General features: G+C 44.7%; 1 protein-coding gene across 3 annotated transcripts in view; it reads right to left on the bottom strand.

Annotated features, from left to right (window-relative positions):
- The window catches only part of PLPPR1 (phospholipid phosphatase related 1), a 194,627-nt gene that overhangs the window by 6,034 nt on the left and 165,770 nt on the right, over window positions 1-22,823 (bottom strand). For all 3 annotated transcript variants that reach the window (XM_038403876.2, XM_038403875.1, XM_043514958.1), the window contains one exon: window positions 7,189-7,439. In XM_038403876.2, coding sequence (XP_038259804.1) covers window positions 7,189-7,439 — 251 coding nt within the window. The remainder of the gene's footprint in view (window positions 1-7,188; window positions 7,440-22,823) is intronic.

Genomic DNA, 22,823 nt, shown 5'->3' with positions numbered 1-22,823 from the left:
CTCCACAAACTGTGTCAGCTCATTCTTTTAAGGGCATTTTGACAAAGAAAATAAACTATGTGAGGAGCAATTAACAGCCATGCACTAATTTCAGAGCCTGTGATTACAGGAGTAGCATGAATACAAGGAAATTGTAACAACTAACAAAATTTGACAGCATAATGATAACCAAGTAAACACAATGGGATCCTCCCCAGTGATAGGTTAAGTGTGAATTTCTTTATGCCTTCCAAACACAGCTTGGCTTTGTTAAGCAAAGCAAATGCATCAAGTGTGCTGTTACTTTGCTTGTCAAAAATGTCTCCAGCAACAGATTTCTCTAGTGTGCCATAAACAATAGGCACTGCCACCCCCAAAGGTGATGGGGACCAGGGGGCTTTCTCCAGGAAGTGGGATGATAAGGACGATCCAACTGTAATATTCATTGGTAAGTTATTACCTCGTATATAGTGCCCTATAGCTGCTAGCTTGTAAATGGACCTGAGCCACACATTATGGGCTTGATCCAGGGAAAGAGCCAGCAGAGGGTTTGCAAATCCACAGACACGCCACGAGAAGCAGGAACGTTCCTTTGGTAGCTACTGTATAATGCTGAGGGCTGGTCAAAAAATTTCCATAATGGAAAACTGGGTTTTCACCAGGGTAAAAACATTTCATGGAAGATGTCAGCTTTCCTTGAAAAAAAAAAAAAATTTTTTTTTTTTTTTTTGGAAAAGCAAAAATCCCCAATCTGAAAATACATTGATTTTCAGCCAGTATCTTTTGATTGCTGAAAACTGAAAGGCAGACAGCACAACAAGAGCTGTTCAAAGAGTGGAGGTACCAGTTTGCTGGCAATTTTGAAAATCAGAAAAATTGTTTCAGGTCTAACCGAAAACAATTTTTTTTTCAAATTTTCAGTGAATCGAACAGTTACAAGCGTTTCAGGACAAAGCAAGATTGTTTTGATTATTTAACATTTTGCATTTAAAAAATAATTAAAGCAATTTCAAAATGCAATGTTTTGAACAAAACAAAATATTCTGACTTTTTCAGACATTTATTTTCCAACATGGACAATTCAGTGAAACAGATACGAATTTGTGCCATGTTTTGTTGTCACCAAATCATTTTTGGCCAAAAAAAATTTTGTCTGAATAATTTCACAAATAAAGCTCTAATCAGAGCTTTATTACACATATAAGCTGTGATATAAAGGTACATCTTTTTGCTCTGATCAATTAATTGTGCATCTTCAAATTACAAGCCTCAGTGCATTGTAATGTTTTTTCAAAGGCAAAATACACACAAAGCCTCTATCTACAGTACCAACTTACAATAAGAGCTATACAATTACAGATGATGAGTAATGGTCAAGAAGGGACACCAGGGAGTACTCTGGATCCACTGTTGGATGGGTAAATTGGAATGAACCTAACTATTGTTACAAAGTGCCAAGTCATTCTAAGGTTTTCTATGGAGAACATGATATCAAAAGAAAGCATGGTTGTATGAATAGTTACACCAATTATTTTCTCCTTCCTATCTCTGTCTTGAGAGAACAGTTCAAAGGATCAACTTGGACTCAAAATTGAATACTGTAAGGTGTTTTTTTCCCTATACCCTTGACCTAAGTTCTGCCACAGTGATTTTAGAATGTCCTAGCGAATGTAACAGTTGAAAGTAACAGTCCAGCCCTAATGTGATAACTGCCCATTCTATACTGCAGAAAACATTCATTCACACTTGTATTCTGGTAGCAGGAGAAGACTTGTGTATTATTCACATGGGAAAATGACATGACATTACAGATGGGACAGGCTATTGATGCTCTGGATTTAATCAAATCAAGGCCCAAAAGTCTAAACTGGTAAAAAGATGCATGTTTTTTACAGTGAGAACAGATTGTCAAAGGAAGAGATAACTTCTCCAGAAGGCTTTAAATCTTTAAAGACTCAGTATTTTCCTAAAAGACCTGCTCTATTCACGCACTCATTATGGATACTTGATGCAGGACTCACTGGGTGGAATTCCACAGCATCTATTACATAGGAGGTGAGACTAGATGATCATAGTGGTCCCTCCTGGCCTTAAGATCTATGAATTCTCTAGAGCTTTTTGAAGCTCTAACATTAGTGATGTTTTTTCAAGTTTCACACAACATGTTCCCCTCCTTAATATAGGGGGCAGTTTTCAAAAGCATCTGAGTGATTTAGGAGTGCAAGTGGCAATTTGAGTCAGTGGGACGTGTGCTCCTAAAACCCTTAGATGCTTTTGAAAAATCTCCTTTTTACACTGTTGCTTTTAATATTTAAAAACAAAATTGCTCTTGAAAAACATGTATTGGATTTTTTTTACAGGGTGCAAATAGAAAAAGAGGAGGGAAAAAATGGAAAAGAGAACAAGAGAGATCTCATCTTAACACACACACACACACACACACACACAGCAAAAGATATCTGATTCAATTACATATTTATACATTATGACACATATTTGTGTGTAGTTATGAAATTTGTACTTCTCTCATTCATTTTTCTGCCAAAAATCATTAACAAGATTCCGTATACTCATAAATATTTTCAATCTATTGTTTTTCCTCAGGCAATTTAATTAAAAGCATGTATTTCTAACTAAATGGAAGCCTGCGATGTGCAAAATCAAACGACTTGTTTGAAACCAATTCTTGCCCTGCTTCTGGGGAACAAAAATAAAGATGAATGTGGCAGCCCAGGAATGAAGTTTTGCCAATGAAAAAAGCAACTCAGAAACTCAAACATTTTCAGCTCTGATCTAAATCGAGAACTAGTCCTTCTTTCAGTGGGTTCTAAATTTGGCACAACAGATTCTTCCACTCCTGCTTGGAAGGTGCAAAATCTTCCATCCCTTACCCCCAAAATATGATTGGAATCAGTGTGTCTGAATTATGCAAGGGCTGCAGAAATTGGGTTTTTGCTGGTTCATAATCTGTTTGGCATCAGTCAATAAAGCATTGATTTTAAAATGATGATGCAAAAATATTGCACAACTGATGCAAATCCTCAGTCCAGCACTCAGCCCAATTACCTGGGCCTGGTATTGAGGTGACACAAATTCTGTTCTCCAGGGGGTTGGAGGAGAGAATCTGCAAAGGATATTCTAGTGTAATGATGAAGTAGACTCCCTGGCCCCATGAGTGCCTCCCATTCACGTTTGAAGGAGGACAGGAAAACTCATACAGAGCGCTCTACTCCTTCCCAACCTACTCAGACGCCATCCCCTCAATTCTTTTCGTTTAGTGGTTAGAATCCAACTTAATTCATTGCATGTTAGGCTCTGTTGTAATAATTGGGCCTCTCATCAGGTCAATTGTGAAAAGGGAGTGAAGGTTCAAAAAAATGTCACAACAATGTACAACAATAAATGTGGATGGGAAACGGTGCAAAAGGGAGACAAAAAGACTAGGTTAGTTCAAATAAAATGGCCCGTTGATATAACTAAAGGACTGTGTTAAAATCGTGCCTGGTAAACACAAGAAGTGTGGGACCAGAAATCAGTGAACCAAAACTGGTGTGCTGGAAATGAGATCTAACTGGTGGGCAAAATAATGAGGATTCCACCCATCCCTCCCTTTCAGGGTACTTTTAAAAAAAGAGACGTTGGGGGGAAAATACGGATGGACACTACTGTGATGCTGGATGACTGAAAACAGGGGATGTAAATGCTAGCTGACTGAAACATGAAAGAAAGGGAAGGAGCTTCATGCTCATGGCTGCCACCCCCATCATCTCCTGGGACCCTGGGCCTTCTTCACCCTAATCCTAAGAGACGGCCTCACCAGAGCAGTCCAGAGAGGGGAACCCAGATAACTCCACCATCTCCATCAACTCCAGCTCATGCTAACACTTTCGACTGTTTGGGCTCAAATACTCCATTAATAAAACTAGTCACCAGCCCCCACCCTTTTTATAGGCTTTATCGCAAGCAGGAAAACATTTCCAACACGCTGCATGGCAAAATGATTAAGTACAACTGGACTTGAATATAATTCCTAAAGGACATTGGACAATAGAAACATTAGTGTAACGTAAACCATTCCATTTTGTGGATATAAAAGTATGTCCATGTTAAGAGTTTGAAGGCAGGCTACTCCCAAATTACAGCATCTTCAGAGCTAGATGATGTCTGTATGCACAGCCCTGAGTGCAGGGTGATAGGTAAGCCACACCAGCCTGGGAGCAGCCCCGTGAGGAGCTGGGACTCAGAGCCACCTCTACATCACAATTCCTCCCCTGCTTCCTCCTTGCTGTGGCAGAGGATAGTGATTTACTGCCAGTCTATACCAGCAGCAAATAAGGACACTCCCATGTGAGCTCAGGATATCCCTATACTATAAGATACTGCGGTGCCACTGTAGCGCTGTAGTGTAGACACTTGCTATAGCTACGGCAGGGATTTTTCCATCACTGTAGCGAATCCACCCCCTCCAAGAGGCTGTAGCTAGCTCAATGGAAGAATTCTTCTCCCGACCTAGCAGTGTCCATATTGGGGCTTACGTCGGCTTAACTACGTCCCTCAGGGGTGTGAACTTTTCACATCCCTGAGCGATATAGCTAGTTGACTTAAGTTTTAGGCATAGACCAGGCCACACTTGTGCTGGCCACTAAAGTAGGGGGTGGAGCCAAAGCTCTACCCATTCTTGCCCCTTCCTACCCAGATGCTTGGGGACTAGGTAAGCCAAGCAGGGGATTAAGGAGAAGTCTTACTCCCCTGTGCAAGAGTGTGTCCCAAGTCATGCCCTAGCCCTTAATGTTAGGCCCATATCACTGCCCTCCCCAACAGCAAATTCGTGCATGGAAGAGACGGTTCCACTGCTGGGTTAAAGGAGGACACAGTCACCTCCATGCTCTGCCCTCCAGACCTGTGGAGGGTGCCCCATGGGTCCATGCTGGGGAATAGGTGGGGAGCTGGGGAGCAGTGGCCTGGCCAGAGGCAGGGCCTGCAGTGGAAGCACATTGTCCACCCTCCAGCCCAGAGAAGGTTCCCCAGAAAAGTTACATCATTGGGACTTTATTAGCCTTTCTGTGGAGTCTTGGCCCTCTGGGAAATCGGGGGTAGCGCGGGCCAGGAGGAGACCGGGGTAGTGTGGCTCTAAAGGTATTGTTCTGGGGGAGGGCTACCAGTGACAGAGTCAGTGAAAAGAGGTGCAGCCTGCATCTCAAAGCAAGTAGCCAAAACACCTGCTGCTCCCAAAAGGGTATGTCTACACTGCAATTAAACACCCGCAGCTGGCCTATATCAACTGATTTGGGCTTATGGGCCTATAAAATTGGGGTGTAGATGTTCAGGCTTGAACTGGACCCCTCGAGTGGGGAGGGTCCTTGATTCTGGGATCCAATCCAAGTTCCAGTGTCCATACTGCAATTTTACAGCCCCATGAGCCTGAGTCAGCTGACACAGGCCAGCAGTATAGACATATTTTAGATAGAATTTTGTCTATCTACCAGGAGCTTATTTTCATGCATTACTGTTATTATTCATTTGTGGTAGTGCTCATGATGAGCCAGACACCTTCCAAACACCTAAAGGCAATCCCCGCCGAAAGGAATTCACAAGCTAAAGTCGGAGATCAGGGGAACAACAGTAAGCATCTTAGACACAATTTATATTGCTCTCAACTATACACTTTTGCAGGTATAGCTGTGTTAGTCAGGGTGTGAAGAGGTGTGATCCCTATAGGGTGACCAGATGTCCCAATTTTATAGGGACAGTCCTGATATTCGGGGGGTTTTCTTATATAGGTGCCTATTACCACCCTCCCCATCCTGATTTTTCACACTTGTTATCTGGTCACCCTAGATCCCTGACCAACACAGCAGTGCCAACAGAAGCACCTAGTGTAGACACAGTTATACTGGCAGTACTGTGTTTTTGCTGGTATCGCTTATTTCACTTAGGCTAGGGTAGGGTGGGGTGGGGTGGGGGTGGGTTAGAAATGCAGTTTTGCTGGTATAGCTCCGCCCACACTGGGAGCACTTTGCCAGTAGAGTGTCCTAATATTCCTAGTGAAGCAAAGTGCTCCCAGTGTGGTGATGTTCCCAGGCTAGCTAAGTTAACGCTTTTGTGTCACTTTCATACTTCATGTGACACACAAGAAAAATACGCAACAAACAAAACAGCAACGGCCTTGTCTTTCCTACTCTGAATATAATTAGTGGCCTTTATGTCTCATTCATCAGCTAACAAGGAACGTTTAAAACATTCAGCATTAATACATTGAAACAGTGCATTTGCTGCTACACCAAGAAGAGAGAACAACTTTCTTGGGCCCAATCCTGCTGTCTCCGAGCCAGATTCTGCCACTCTTATGTTGAGTGGTACCTAACTTTCTGAACAGTCTCATTGATTTCGCGGAGTCTGCTGGTGGATCAAGATGCTACTCAACCTGAGCAAAGGAGTGAGAATCTAGTCCATTGCAATGAATGGCAAACCTACCCGTGTCTTCAATACTGTTATAATCCTTACTGTATCACTTAAATAGCCCTACACAAACTGTAACTAGTCTTGTATCACAGTACGATGTTATAATGTTGCCAGAGAAAACAAAGGCAGATGATATTTTTAGACGGGCTTTTACAGACGTTGAATATTCCCCATATGGCAGGAAAGCCTTATCACCCTTAAACTGTACACCAAGGACTCAATCTTACCTTTATTATGATGGCAAAATTGTAATACTGCCTTTAATGGGACCTTTGCTTGCAAGAGGAGTTTACGCCTAACAGGGGACTAAAATTTAGCCTAAGCAGACAAGACTCCCCCCAGAAGAGTAACATTTAGCACTTGATATTGTATGGACACTAAGGAATAGCAACTAGCTTTCCTGTGAGGTAAGTATTATCATCATCATTTTACAAGTCAGGAAACTGAGGCAGGGAGGTGTGGTGACTCACCCTGGGCCACATAAAGTAGAACTGAGGATCTCCTAATTGCCAAACTAGTCCTCATGCCTCCAGATAAGACTGCCCCTCACTGGGAAAGTAATGGGAGTTACACTTGATAACACCAGGGCTGAATTTGGCCCAGAAAACCCACTGACCCCATGGAAAAAGAAGGGCTCTTCCCCATGCAGCACAGACAAAAGAAAAATATTGGTGAGATTTAAATGAGACAGAGTAGCTATAGCACTGAAACCTGTCATGGGAACTGGCAAATAGCACATGCACTCACCGTGGCATAAAGGGCTGAGTATATGCTCAAAGCTGCATGTTTGGATGGAAAGGATCTCCTTGCCTTTTCAATCACCTCCATGTCCCCGGTGCAGATATTCCCATTGTTTATGAACTGATGGTGAGCCCGGCAGTCGGTCCCTGTGTAGTTGGGTTTACACACCGTCAGGAAGTAAGGAGCCAAATTCCCAGTCACTACCTGGCCAGCATTTACAAATATGTCAGTGGCAAAAAGTCCAAATGCAAACACCCCTGTGAAAAGGTTAAAAATTATAATTATTTACAAATGTTTAAAACATTCCTGGAGCAGGAGACAAACAGAAGTAATGAGAGACAGAGGCCAAACCCTGCAGTCCTTACTCAGGCAAAACTCCCATTGATGTCAACTGGAGTCTTGCCTAAGACCCTGATTCAGGAAAGCACTTAAGTGTCTGCTTAACTGTAAGCATGTGCTTAACTCCCAGTCAGTCCCCTTGACTTCAATGGGAAATAAGCACATGCTTAACGTTAAGCAGACACTTAAGTGCTTTCCTGAATCAAGGCTTAAGCGATGACTGGGCAAGGACTTTAGGATTTCACCGGAAAACATCAAATCAAAATAATTCTTGTAAAGTTTTCCTGATGCCAAAGACCCTGACCCTGTAATGTTTTATGCATGTGCTAACCTATAAGTAGGTGAGTAGCTAGGACCATGCTTAAAATTAAGCATTATGTAAATGTTTACAGGATTGGGACCAAAGACTGGCAGAAAACTGTGTCCCCCACTGTAACGCAAGAGGCTAAGGAAGCAATCTTAGAAAGACACTATCGGATTATTGAGCCTCAAAATTTGATTTATCAGAGAAGGAATGTCCTCTGGATTCCGAATATCCACCAGTCTGATGCCAAGAAACTTAGATTCTGATCCAGCAACACTGACCATCTCCCACAGGCCAGATTCTGCCATCTTGACTTACGGTGAACCATACCTTACTTCTTGAGTTGCCAGTGGAGTTGTTAGGTATTACTCACCTTGGTAGGGTGCCAACTTTCTAATGGCACAAAACTGAACACCCCTTCCCGCTCCATTCCCCCCTCCCTCCGTTGCTCACTCTTCCCCACCCTCAGTCACTTTCACTGGGCTGGGACAGAGGTGTGAGGGCTCTGGCTGGGGGTGCAGGCTCTGGGATTGGGCTGGGGATGAGGGATTTGTGGTGTGGGAGAGGGATCCGGGCTGGGACAGGAGGTTGGGGTGCGGTATGGGCTCTGGGTGGGGCCAGAACTGAGGGGTTCAGGGAGCAGGCTCTGGGCTAGGGAAGGGGGTTGGGATGCAGGAGGCGGTAGGGGCTCCAGCTGGGGGTCTGGGCTTTGGGATGGGGCCAGGGATGAGGAGTTTGAGGTGCAGGAGAGGGCCCAGGGCTGGGGCAGAGGTTGGTGTGTGTGTGTGGGGGGGTGGGCTCTGGGAGGGAGTTTGGGTGCGGGAGGGAACTCCGGGCTGGGGCATGGGGTTGGGGTGTGGGAAAGGGTTCGGTGGTGGCACATACTGCAACTCCCAGGAAGCAGCCGCCAGATCCATGGGCAGCCAGGGAGGGCTGTACGTTGCCTTCACATCTGCAGGTGCTGTCCCACAGCTCCCATTGGCAGCAGTTCCCAGCCAATGGGAGCTGCAGAGCCAGCACTTGGGTGGGGGCAGCACACGGATCCTTCCTGGCTGCCCATGTGCCTAAGGGCTGCAGGGACCTAGCAGCCGCTTCTGGGATCTGCGAGGAGCTAGGGCAGGCAGGGAGCCTGCCTTAGCCCTGGCCCCTGCTGCTCTGCCAACCGGACTTTTAACAGCCAAATTGGCAGTGCCAACCAGAGCCGCCAGGGTCCCTTTCTGACCAGGCGTTCTGGTCGAAAACTGGACGCCTGGCAACCCTACACCTGGGGAAAGGTGAGCAGAATCTGTCCTCATGTGACCAGTAACACTGATGTCAATGGGAGCTCCCCTTACAGTGCACAGTCAGGGGGGACAACAGAAAGCACATATGTTAAACAGATCCTATTTCCAGAACCAACCTAGCATCAGTGTAAATCGCTCCTGCAAGCCTTGCATGCTCCAAGCTCCCAGTGACATTAAGAGGAATTTGATGTTTGCATGGCTGCAGTCCTGGGCCCCATCAATGGTGAGCATTCATAAACAAGGAGGGAAGAGAAGGCCCAGCTTGCTGGCTTGTGCTCTGTGCACCACATATACATTGGGGGTGAGGATGAAGGACAATCAATAGTTAATGCTTGGAAAAAGATCGCAGTGGCAGTGCATTGTAACAGGTTACTCTAAAAACCTGTTCTATAAGAACACCCTGCACCTCTATGGTACTTCCCAGCCAAAGACCTCAAAGTGCTTTACCGACATTAACAAATGTACCCCCACTCCACTCCTGTACAGCAGCCACTATTTGACAGATAGGGAAACCGAAGCACAATTTTCAAATGTGTCCAGTTAATTTTGGCTGCTTTGATTTTTGAGGTGTCCCACTGAAGACTATCTGAATCTTATTTTCAGCAATGGAGGCACCCATGACTCCAGCCAAGGTCAATGGGAGCTGTGGGTGCTCAGCACCTCTGAAAATCAATCCCTAGCTGTCTCAACCTTAACACCAAAGTTGATGGACAGTTTTAAACATGTGGCCTGAATTTCTTGCTTAAGGCCGTGTGGAAAACTTGTGGCAGAGCAGGGACTGGAACCCAGGTCTGTGCTTTAACTCCAATATTCTCCTTCCCCCCTTTCACACTTAAAATCATTTTAACATAAATTATGTAGGTTTTAATCATTTATATGAATTTACCCCTATGTCTCGGCCGTATTCCAAAACAGGTAACTCTAAGCGCCTCCTGCAGTTTAAATTTAAAATGGTATTGTCCCCCCCGGCCCATCCTAAACTATGGAGTAATGTTGCTGAGTGCTGCTAATCAGCTGCTCTCTTCCACCCTAGAGATGGCTGCATTTCAGTTATTATTTGAGGGGTCACATTTTCAAGTTTTCCTGCACCACCATGACAGCAAGATTTTTTTTTTAAAGTAAGAAAGCTGAGATTCTCAGGTATTCACATAAAACCAGCATCTGGAGCTTCAAGAAAAACACCTAATCTCTTGATGAAATCCTAAGAGCTGGAAACACTATAGTTATGTTTATTTCACTGGTAAGCTGTGTATTTTTTTCAATCTTATGTTGATTGCTATATTCAGAGTGACAGATGTCCCAAACAGTGACATAAGAAAGGAGCCGGAAGTACAATTCACCAAACAGCTCTTTTCATAAAATTAACGAGGATCAAAGCAAACTGCCATAGATACAGTAATCCATCACATAATAATAGACCGACAACAGAAAGGAAGTAATTGATGGAGTAACATATACCCAATTTACTCAGGGACTATCTATGTAGGGATATTTATACTGGCATAGCTACTCCAGTGCAAACCCCTAGCATATGTTGTACTGATGTAAAAAGGGGCTTATCCCAGTGTAGCTCACCCAGGGAGTTTGTACCAGCGTATCTGTCTTAGGCTCTTATATTGTCCCCATTACCATGGTAGCTTAGTGGTGTGTGCGTGTGTGTGTGTGTACTTATCCTCACTACACCTCTTTGAGGTAGGAAGGATTGTTAAGTGATATAGACTGGCCTTTGGGGCAAAATACATCAAAGCCCAAGGCAGTGGGGGAGGGACGCTCTTTTATTTGTCTGTAAAGTACCATGCATAGCCGTAGTGCTGTATAAATAACTGAACGGCAATAATAAAGAATGGGCTGTGTGCAAGGAGCTAACTTGGGGGCACTACAATGTGGCTGCTAGGCCGCTCAGTGCTGGGGTTCTTAGCCACTGGATACACATAAGCATGGAGCCAGTTAATACTTCTGGAGAAGGGGAAAATCCCCAGGTGCAACCAAACTGCTTGCTTGACCCCACACCTCCCTGCCCTGCTACAGGCTTTGTATTGTTGGGAGGATCCTCCATTCTGGATGGAAAGTCATCACCAAGCGGGCTTTGCCACACACTGGATCAGGGAGAGGGCTGTGTGAGTATAATACAATGGCTGGCTCTGGGCTGCAGAAGGGGGCATGTTCTCAGATTTATGTGCTCCAGGTTTGATGCTAGAGATTTTGTGTTTTCAGAAAACACATACAAACACTGCCATTAAGCAGCTACCTCAGTCAAGCCAGGTGCCATCTGGGGTGGAAAAGCTTGACCAGAGGTCAGAAGGCTTGGTGCAAGAGAGAACTGGGCATCAAACTGGGGTTAAAATATACCCTCTGTAGCCTGGACCTTTTAACCCCCCCCACCCCGGTCCAGACCCACACATGCACTGGAGGTCTGTTAACTTAATTTGGTGGCGAGGGTACAGGTGACTTTCTGCCACCTTTCCGTCTCCCACCTCCAAATCCCAGTATAGATTAGAGCAGCTTCAGGGCTGTTGTAACTTGAGCCAGCTAGAACTTGCACCCTGGAGTACATTCCTCCAACCCAAGACAGCGGGAGGACAGCATGCTCCAGCCACAGTGTCCCCACCCCAGTACATGCCCAGAATGCGAGCTATGCTAGGGGGCCAGAAGCAGGTGGCATATAGCCAATTATGCTGGCTTCACCCCATCTAGGGATTCCCTGGCATAAGGGAATCCTCATCTCCCATGCTGGAGCAGGTGTCTAGCCCCTTTCCACTGTAAGTGTGGCACAAGGGGATGGTGGGGAGGGGAGCTGAGGATCTAGCCAAGAATCTTCTTTTATTTTAAAGGGGATGGGATGGAGGAGGGGCTTCCTGCCCCTTTATTCACCAGTGAGACGCCAGGTCTTGGTCTCACTGACATCAAGAGAAGTTGTATCACTGGTATCAATAGAAACATGCTCAGGTCCTTAAATCCTGATTAAAGAGAATTCATTGCACCAAATTCTTCCCTGGTGCAACGATACTCACTCCAATGGTGTTACACCAGAGGCAAACGTGACCCCTTTTGTTTTAGGTCAAAATATATTATGCATGAATTATCAGTAAATTCCATCTCTTGTGTTTTATGAATCAAACTATGAGAAGGGTGGGTCTGCTATGATTATTCTTAATTACTGAGCACCCTACGTATACTTGGCCCTGTGCAATACAGGAGAAAAACTCAATCCTTGCTCCATAGACATTACAAATAAACTAGTCAGATAAAAGCTGACACACTTAGTGTCAGGTTTTCAAAAGCCCATGTGCAAAAATGCACAGGGACTTTTGCAAATCTGGCCTATACGATAACACGAAGAGGTCCACTCTCAAAGCAGTGCAGATAGCCTCCTTTCTGGGACAGCGTGCAAAGGGGTTCCAAGGCTTTGCAGAAGTGGATTTTGATCAGTATTCTCATAATACAGTAAATGCAAGTTGGCCTGTTTTCAGCTTCCAAAGGCTGCAGCACTAAGGATATGGCAGATCAGGCTAAGGCTGAAATCTTTATCTTGCTTTTATTGTGATGTATATTGATCCCTGTAATTCCCTTTTTGCAGCTCTGCCAAACTGTGCTGTACGAAAATTACAGCTATGCATCGCAATGAATTCAGCTGGCCGGGTTTTAACCCTTACAGAGGATACTGCTTACACATCAGACATTCTCCGAATGCTTCCAGATGGCTTTTGGGCTCACCCATAATAGATTTTAAGGTTTGAACCCTAGTGTACATGAATATCGAAGGTCCAGTCCCCTGGTAGCTTTTATATCTGGGGAATCCATTTGTCTCCACAAAGCCACTTCATGATTTTGCCTAAAGGCTGTGACCATCTCCTCATGGCTTGGAAGGGGCTGCTCCAGAGCAATGCAAGGTGTGCCCTCTGCCTTGGGACTGATCCCATTTACAATATTTTCAGTGCCCCATGGCCCAGAGAACCAGGGAATGAGCTCCCTTCCCAAATTCAGGATAAAATGATACAGGACGTTAGTGCCCAAGCCACAGGGCATAAGCTGATCCCTGAGATAAGGAAACGATCCTTTCAAAAGACAGCAGTGTGCTATTAGATAAACAGCAAAACTGGAACACGCACGAAGGGCCTTATTTTCAGTAACGCTAAGGCCCCTATAACCTGCTCAGGGAGCAGAAACAGTCCCTGAAAATATCCGTTGCCCGGGGCACTCCCGGCCAGCAGAAAGCTGGCATAAGGGCTCTATACTGGCCTTGCTCCCAGCTTATCATGGACAGCCAGTGCAGCTGGAGATCTGTGCTATGTCTATTCTCTTTCCCAGGGCTGCTAGAGATCCACGGGAAGCAGAGCATACATTACAGCCATCCCGAGAAGGCTCTAATTTACATCAGGAACTTAAGGCTATCTCCTGCTTTTAGCCTCCTACTTCCCCACCAAACCTGGAAATGGAGGAACTGAGAATCAGGACTGACATGGCTTTTCTTCCACTGACTTATAAATGTGTCCACTTTTCCTCCACTGCTGACATCTTCCCCACAAAATAGCTTGATTTCTCTCTTCTCATTGAGATCTGATTCCTATAGCCCTCTACAACTGTTTTTCCCCCTTGACTCCCTCCTCAACCCTTTTCTCCCCCAGATCTCTCGGACTCCAGTACGTCAGCTGAAAGCAGACTCCGTGGAAGCTCCCGATGGCACGGATACTCGATGGTAACTATAAATGGCATATCTTAAAAAAAGCCACCCGTGAGTGGTAAAAAAGCAGCTAGCAAGGCAGGGAGAAGAGAAGAGTGGGAGACGAGTGGCTGGAGAATCAGGAGCAGAAGCCCTTTATTACAGAAAAAACATGGAGCCCTGTAAGCAAAGTAACAAGGTACTGAAGGGTGCGCGGGACATCAGAAGCTCTGCTCCTGCAAGTTACGAATCCAGGTCTCCCGTAAGGCACATTTCCTTAAAGCCCACAGTGGACTCACCGTACTTGTCATGTTCAATTTCATCTGCCATAGAAAATTGATATCATCATATGGCTCCTGAAAAGTACATAGAATTCAATTATAGGGAGTCCGGCAGGATTCTGAGTGTCAGAGGAACGCTGATCCACAGTCTGTCTTTGGAGGCTTTGCAGTCCTCTAGCCAACCACTACCCAAGCATAAAGCCACCAGCTTACAATTTAATTCTAAGTGTTCTGCTGAGGGATCCATGTAACATAATAATAGCTAGCTCTTATACAACACTTTTCGTCCATAGATCTCTAAGTACTTTACAAAAAAGGTTACTATCATTATCCCCATTTTAACGATGGGGAAACTGAGGTACGGAGCAAACAGACTTGCCCAACGTCACCCCACAGGCCAGGTGCAGAGCAGGGACTAGGACCCAGGCCTCCTGAGTCCAGGTTTAGTGCTTCATCCCCAAAGCCACACTCCTTTATAGAGACTTTATGATTACGTGGTAGGTTTGTGTCTCAGATTCATCCACCGATTCCTTGGGTCCAAGGAGGTTTGCAGTACTCTGCTCTAGGGAACGGAAGCGTGGGGAGAACTGAGTTTGCATGAGTCTGACTCTGATATCTGCTAGGATGTGGCAGATTAATGGCCAGTTCCTACTCCTACTAGTTATTGGGAAGTTTGTCACTGACTGCAATGGGAACAGGATTGGGCTTTATACTAGGTTTCCTTGGAGCAATCAGACTCTGACCTCAGGACTAGCTTGGGCCTCCAAATTTGGAACACAGAGCACTGAGCTCCAGGGAAGAACTGGGCAGCAGGAGGTAGCAGGCTGGGAAGCCTTGACTGGATGAGAGATGGTGGATACAAATTCAGTTTTAACTCCGTTAAGTGCTGATAGGATGATAGCAGGGCATGCATTACTTTACAAGTTTCAGAGCAGCTGAGCCAAGTAAAGCAACGGTATAAAGGCATGTGAATTACACACTGCAGCTGCCTGGGGAAGTGAGTTCAGAAGCTCTCTGGTTTATATCTTTCCTATCATAATAAATCCAACAAGTGTATAAACCCTGTAAGCCTTTACTTGTTGAAATAAAGCCTTAATTTCATTATTTTGCAGCCCAGTGTTAGATGTCACTGTGTTTTAAATTAAGCTGTTGGTGGAAGCTGAGCCATGAATTTGTTAACACAAATCATGCAGTCATAAAATTCAAGCTGTTGGCAACAAATCCATATCATGTGTTGCATTTCTAAATGTCTAAACAGGAGAGATTGTTTGCCTGGTAGCAGGTTGATAGCTTAATTATATGAATTAGAAACCCTAACAGAGTGAAACACTCCACACCAGGTTTCAGAGCAGCAGCCGTGTTAGTCTGTGTTCGCAAAAAGAAAAGGAGTACTAACAAATTTGTTAGTCTCTAAGGTGCCACAAGTACTCCTTTTCTTACTCCACACCACACACTCCAATCACCCTGCCAGCCGGAGGCAGTAAGCCACAATACAATGAGGCTGTAGCCACTGTATATAAACAAACCAAATACTCATTGTGCTCCATTGATTTAGGGCTTCTTGGAGCTAGAGCTGTATGAGGGTGATGTAGAGTTTAGACACCTGCTGTTCTGCCTGCATGGGAAATCTTAGTTCTAGGATTTTCTGCCTTTTGAGTGCTTATTGTTAAGGTTGTCTGACACAGATGAGATTTTGGGGGGAAGTTTGAACTAAAAGGGTTCAGGCATTTTCAAGCCCAGGTTGAGAACCACTGATATAAATGAGTTGACGTAAATAGTAAAATATAAATGGAAGACCTCTGTACGTACACGAACACATACCCCCCGTTGAGAACCACTGCTCTATAACCCACAATCACCAATGGGTAAAGAGCACTTGTTCTCACTGTAGGATGTACAATATCTCCATATTCAACAACACACAGTTTGATGGTTCAACCTGTGAAAGGAAATTCAGTTCCCGTCTTAAAATGTAGTTCTGTAAATTCTGCACCCATCCATGTCAGCAAAAGGGGACAGAAACCCAATATATGTAAACCCCAGTCAGACTTCTAGATCCTTCTCTCAGCTCAAGGCAGTCTGCAGTACATGGAACAACTGGCCCACTAGTATAAAAGCCGACCAGAGAATGCATTCATTGCAGAATCACCATAGAAAGGGAGTTAGTCCCTTGACTTGTGAAAATGAACTTGCAAACATTAACATACTAAGTAGACATGACACTTCCTGTTTCATCCTTCCTCCGGTCAGGGAGTTGTGGGCCCAGCACATGTTTAACAGATCACAAGCAGGCTCTGAAAGTGGAAGGGCCCTATTCTAAAATGTTGGGTGCCTTCTGCAAAATGCAGGACAGCGCCTTAATTTGCTAGTTACAAATAGGGAGTCTAGAAAGATCTGACTGCGGGCTCCTGATTTATGAGGTCATTATTCCCCTCAGCCCAATAAGCATCTGACTACCTAACCCATACCTGGGACAGCTATTTTAAACATTTCTAGCTTAAACACCAGAAAGGACCCAGGGCAGGATTTTACAAAGCGCTCAGCTCTGACTTAACTCTGCCACCAGTCAGGTCTATGGGAGGAGTTTTGCCATGGGCTTCAATGGGAGCAGAGTTAGGCCAGTGCTGAGCACTTTGGAAAATTCCACCCATAGTGCATTACTCTAGTCAATTTAAATCAATCATTGTCTAATGTGAGCAAGTGCTTCGGACAGATCTGAAGTAATGCATCCTTCATGCCATTCAGTAGGATGAATAGGGTTGGATGTTTTATTTCATAATATTATTATTATTATGGACTACTCAAAGCTCCTGGGTGCCTTGAAAAAATTTAACTAAATCGATTATCAAAAGGCCCCAAACTAATCATCAGACTGGTGCAAAATATATTTCCCAGCAATAATCTTTGTTACCTGGAGTTAAGTTGCAAATATCTATCAGTCACTTGCAGGGGAAAAGACATTCAGGGAACACGGCAGCTTTCGCATAAAACACCAAGGTTCGACAGTGGAAATTCCAAGTTAAGCCTATATTTAAACAAAACCAACCAAACATGAGAGAACAGAGATAACTGTGGCCAGGTGAGAGAAAAGACTGAAATCCCTTCACAGCTAATGAAAAAGGTGCTTTTGGCCACCACCAACCCTGGAAATCCAGGATCCTAAAGCGTTACCAAGCAGAACCTCTTGGACAAAGAGTTGACAAATCCCCTCAATATTATGGACAGGCATCACTCCTGCCATACTCCCTAGATGCTGCCCTCAACCTACAAGATCATTCCACCCTAGTCCATTTTAGCTAAGCACTGGCGAAGTGAAGACCTTAGTAAACCGACATAGTGTAGAGACTGGTGTGACCTGCACTTTGATGGCACTGTGATCCTTGTCACCCTCCCTTTGATAGCAAGGGTGACAGAACAGATCTCTCAGGGAATCCACAAAAGAGAGGCCTTGTGAGGAATTAGCAACCTGTAATGGGATAAAGCCACCAGACCGTAGACAGACTATCAACCTAGAACAGATGCTATGTACCTCCATAAATACCAGCCTTGATAAACAATAAAGGATTGCAGTCACAAATTGTTTGCGGTTGAAATGCTATCCATCTCTAGATTAACAAATGCTTCACTCATAGGTTAGGCTAGGTAGACAACTGGAATTTCAATCTTTGTCTCCCTAGTTTTGAAGGTGATGTTGACACATCCAATAAGATGTAGTTGGCTTCAGTAGAGCTCTGCCAATTTATAGCAGCTGAGGATCCGTCCCTTGTGTTCTAATTCTACAAAACACTTCCAGATAGCATCCTCCTTAAATACTGTGTAGCACATTGTACATTGACTCAACAGGTTGTACAAATGGCTGTGATAACTACAGCACTCTCAGCCAAATGCTGAGCCACAGCTGCAGCAGCCACTCTGCAGTTAGTATTTTTATGTGCTTAAATGAATTCACTGGGTGGAATTTGTGCTCGGCAAAGTGACAGAGCATTAACCTCATGATGCACTGTCCTCACTGGCTCCCTGTCTATATGCAGGACACAGGTCAAGGATCTTAAATGTTCTCCAGGACTTTACACTGTATTATTGTACCTAGCTTGTCTTTTAACTTATTAACTCCATGTCCCATCATTTGCTCCTACACTGCATCTGTCACTCACAGTATCCAATTGATCTTGGTGGATTCATGGTTGGCTTTACACTGTGCTTTGCCCAGTCACACTCAATATATGTTAAATTTATTTGGGCATAAGCTTTCATGGGTTAGAACCCACTTCATCGGATGCATGGAGTGGAAAATACAGTACCAGGTATAAAGACATGAAAAGATGTGAATTGTCTTACCAAGTGTGAGGTCAGTAAAATGAGACAATTCAATTGACAGCAGGATACCAAGGGAGGAAAAATAACTTTTGAAGAACTTTCCTCCCTTGGTATCCTGCTGTCAATTGAATTGTCTCATTAGACTGACCTCACACTTGGTAAGGCAACTCACATCTTTTCATGTCTTTATACCTGGTACTGTATTTTCCACTCCATTCATCCGATGAAGTGGATTCTAGCCCATGAAAGCTTATGCCCAAATAAATTTCTAAGGTGCCACAAAGACTCCTTGTTATTTTTGCTGATACAGACTAACACGGCTACCATTCTGAAACCTGTCAATATATGTTAGAACTTAATTTTAATTCTGTCTTTTAAATACACTTGTTTACTTATGTGCTGCCATTTGCAGTAATCTGTGCTGATGATTGAAATTTCTCTCTTCTGATACTGAGAGCACAGTATTGAGAATTACGTCAAAGGCACTAAATAGCAAAGCTTTTGACAAGTATTCTGAAGGTATTTTTGTTTTTACTTTTTGTACTACCTTCTGTATTATTTTGTACCATTTCTTTACTTTCATCTTTAGAACCTTCATACATCCAAAGAATAAACAAAATGTGATGGTGGCACAAATATAGAGAATATAACCATGTGACATTACTATGAGACCCCGCTGAATTTAAAGGGAGTTGAAGTGCACCTTGTAGAATAGGACTGTGGCTCAGCAATGGGCATGTTTTCCCAACCACCTTGCTAAAATGCATAGAAAAAAGTTTCCATATATGCTCACTCCACCCACAAATACTGGATTTGGGTCGACAATCCCAGTTTGCATGTGCAAATGTGGACTGGGAATGGGAGATGCAATATCTACACACACACTGTTTGCAAGCATGATTCAGAAGGTCAGCGTGGGCCTGAATAAGATCGTTAATAGTTGACATTTTGAACCCAACTACAACCTCTGTGAGCTACAGGCCAAAAAGGAACTAATTTTGAACCTTGTTCCAGCCACTACAGCATTTTATTAGTGAAAACAGATGTAGTGGGAAGAGGTTAATTTCAGCCTTTTCTGAAAACACAATTCCCTGGGAGAAGTTCATTCCTGGTGTAGAACATTCTGCACCACTTCAGCACAGTGTGTACATACATGACACATCTCTGTGCTGTGCCCACATACTCCAGAATTGAAGACCACCAATGGTGGTGGCCAAGTAGGGTCTGCTGATCTGAGGTTATGCAGATTGACTGGCGCCCATATCCTTCGAACCCAATGCATAAGGGCTTCCGCTATTATTCTATGTGCTGGAATAGGAGCTTGTCTGTGCAGCAGGCTCACATCTTGTCCTTGGGTTGGTGGAGGGGGAATTATCATGTCCCTTGTATCTCTGCATACAGCCTGAATACCCAGGCTCTATGCTGGTGAGGTGAATTTCATGTCCAGTGAATAATTACATTCATAACTGGAGTCACTGGAAATTGAGACATCCAGCACAGGCCCCAGTCAGTCCCCACATTCCTGTCAAACTAAGAAGAACAGCAACAACTCTTGAGTTTTATTTTATTTTAGTGTAATTTAAAGTTCCCTGCAAAGGAGCAACACTGGAAATTGAAGCAACAAGAATAATAAATTAATTCATCATAAAGGGGCCTCAGATTCTATTACTAGGTATTTGGCTAGCTCCTCAGCTGGTGTAACTCAGCGGTGACGGAGCTGGATCTTTTTACACCAGCTGATTTCAGCACATTAGGGAAAATAATTTACTTCTGGCTCCCCAGAGTCTGAAGCCCTCCCAGGCAGAGATCACCAAAGGCTCAAGGGCAGGTTCTGAGAGAACTCATGGCCTGAATTAATAGCCGGCAAGAGCAAAGGGACTCTCTCATTTGACAGCAATGGGCTTTGGAAGATGAGCGGTTTGGAGGCTAAAGTCATTTTCTTCTTTTATATTTGGTGGGAGAAATAGCCTAAACAGAAGCCACGTGCAAACATTCTGATCCCCATGTATACGTTCCACCAGCTACCTAGCCTTCTGGAACAAGCAACTATTATTTAGTTACCAGTGGCTATCACCACTCAATATCTAGCTCTTATTAGAGTTAAATGAAATTTTACATCAAAATTTGGAATTTTGATTAAAAAAGTGAAATTCTGATTCATGATTTTTTGAGGGGGAGGGACCCCATTTCTCAAATAGCTCCAGTTCTTACATTTTGCAGAGGAAACAAGGATGCTCCTTAAAAAGATCTTCTTCCACCAAAAAGGGGAAAGAAATCTCACTTTAAAACCAGGGGGTCAGTTCAGAAACATTCGTGGGGGGGGTGTGAAATTGTGTCAACACCCCTGCTTCTGATTCCCCACTGAGCCTGTGGCTGCTCATAGGGTCTTAGTGGACCGATTGCATCCTGAGGTTAGAGTGAGGAGGGGGCAGCAGGTCATGTGCACGTGTCTCTTACTGACAGCTGGCCTGGGTCAGGGTTGGGGTCTGGATCGTGCCACGCCCAGCTCTGGCCCTGGCCAGCAGTGCTGCTTCTTGTCCGGCCAGTGAGACAGCAGAAGCCACTCAAGACAGTCTGCTTCCCTCTCCTCATAGGGCTTGGGTGGCAGATTTGGCCTGGTTGTCCTCCTGCTATGAGGGAGGGACAGCTGGGCCCAGTTGAGTGAGTGACATTGCGACCTAGAGCGAGGGGTTGCCATGTCACTCAAATTTGGCCCAACCAGCCCTCTGTCACAATGGAGGGGCGGCCAGGCAAATCTGTCACCCTATGCACCTGTCCAGAAATCTACCACCCTTGGCAGCTGCCCAAAAGTCTGGGAGTGCAAACCAAGGTCACCCCCAGCCTACAGCATATGCTTCCCCTGTTTATAACAAGACCCATGTTTAAAGCAATTTATGACCAGATTAACTTCCTCTCCCTCTGGAAACAAACAATCCTGCAGAGCTGAGACTGATTTGTGTGGAGAAGTTAATATTTTGCTGCTCTCAGAGGCTTCACTGTACACAGCTGTAATTTTTTTTTCCAGATGAGAAATGGCTAGAACGAATGCTAATTAAAATGAAGGCTACGCACAGGGAGAGCGGCCTATAAGAAAACACATACAGCAAATGTTTTGCCTCGTTCGTCTGAGCTCTTTTAGCGCTGGCCCCACAGGCGAGAATATTTGATCAGTCTATTGTCACATGCATTGGGACACAAAACAGCTCCAAGTGCCCAAATGGCAGCCAGCATCCTGCTCCCTGTCAATGGCAGTTTACTGCCCATTAATGTGAGCTAAAGCTGAACTTCAAGGGTATTTGGTTTTTAATGAAAGCTCCCTGATCTTTTATTTTCCTACACGGGGAGATCTGAAGAACTGATCAGAGGAGTGCCATGCTGAGGGTCAGACGTGCCTACTCCTTGTGTCTAGGGGAGGTGTAAAGTGGGAGAAGGTGCAAGGACTCTCTTCCACCCCCCCCCATGCTCTCTCTCAGGAGCAATCCCTGCATAAAGATTGCTCACTCAGTTTGCCCTGGTGGTGCAAAGTGCCCCAGAGGCAGCAGGAGAGGAGGTAGGACCATGCCACTTCTGCATCAGTGAGTGGAGAAGACCAGGCTCAGCCAGCGAAGCAGCTTCACAAAGAGAGCTCAAGGAGGAATAAGGGGTCCATGAAGCACAATCCTCCCAACCAGGATGTCGTCTAACTAGAACAACGCAGCACGTCACCACCAGCACATCACCCTTTCGTTTCCACGCAAAACTGTAAAGAATTGCGAGGGGGAGGGGGAAACCCCCACTAACGTTTCATGCCTCATTTCCTTTGGGCTAGATTGTGACTTTAGGCACAGCCCTGAGCAGGGAGTGGTGTGTCTCCTCTGAGTCTCAGTTCCTGCTCTTGTTCCGTGGGGCATAGGATTTACTGCTGGCTTATACCAGCAATAAACTAATATTCCCCCACTTGTGTGCTGGTTCAGCTACTCTGACCAGCAAGTAGGGGTCGTGGAGCCAAAGCTGTGCCCATTCCTGTCTCTAGCTGCCCACTTCCCACATACTTGGTCCAGGGAGGGAGTAAGTGGGCAAGTAGCCCTGCTAACTTGTACATGCCCAGTCCCAGATCATGGTAGGCCATGCAAGGAGTCCAAGAGATGGGGCGAGGGTGGGGTGGGGGGGCTGAAAGGAGTTCTCACTCCCTCAGGTGGGATAACCTAGCCCTCAGTCAGTTTGCCATGCTTTACAGTGCAAGCTACTGTGTTATTCTTCCCACTCTGAAACAACTATAGGATGATTCCCAGTGACAGCTGCTAAGTTAACTTTTCCATTAAGCGAAATTCATGAACTAAACATAGCTGCTGGTAAATGCCACCAGAGGAAGCCTCCAAAGTGTTTGGAAGTTGCATTTTTTTCACCATTCCTTAGCAATTAACTTAATAAACTCTCTAATGAAAAATGAGAGGAATATTACGTCCAGAGTCTCTATG

Source organism: Dermochelys coriacea, chromosome 5 (genome assembly GCF_009764565.3).
Source record: "Dermochelys coriacea isolate rDerCor1 chromosome 5, rDerCor1.pri.v4, whole genome shotgun sequence".
Classification (NCBI taxonomy): domain Eukaryota; kingdom Metazoa; phylum Chordata; order Testudines; family Dermochelyidae; genus Dermochelys; species Dermochelys coriacea.
Note: the sequence above shows the minus strand (reverse complement) of the source record. Positions and strands in the feature narration are given on the sequence as shown.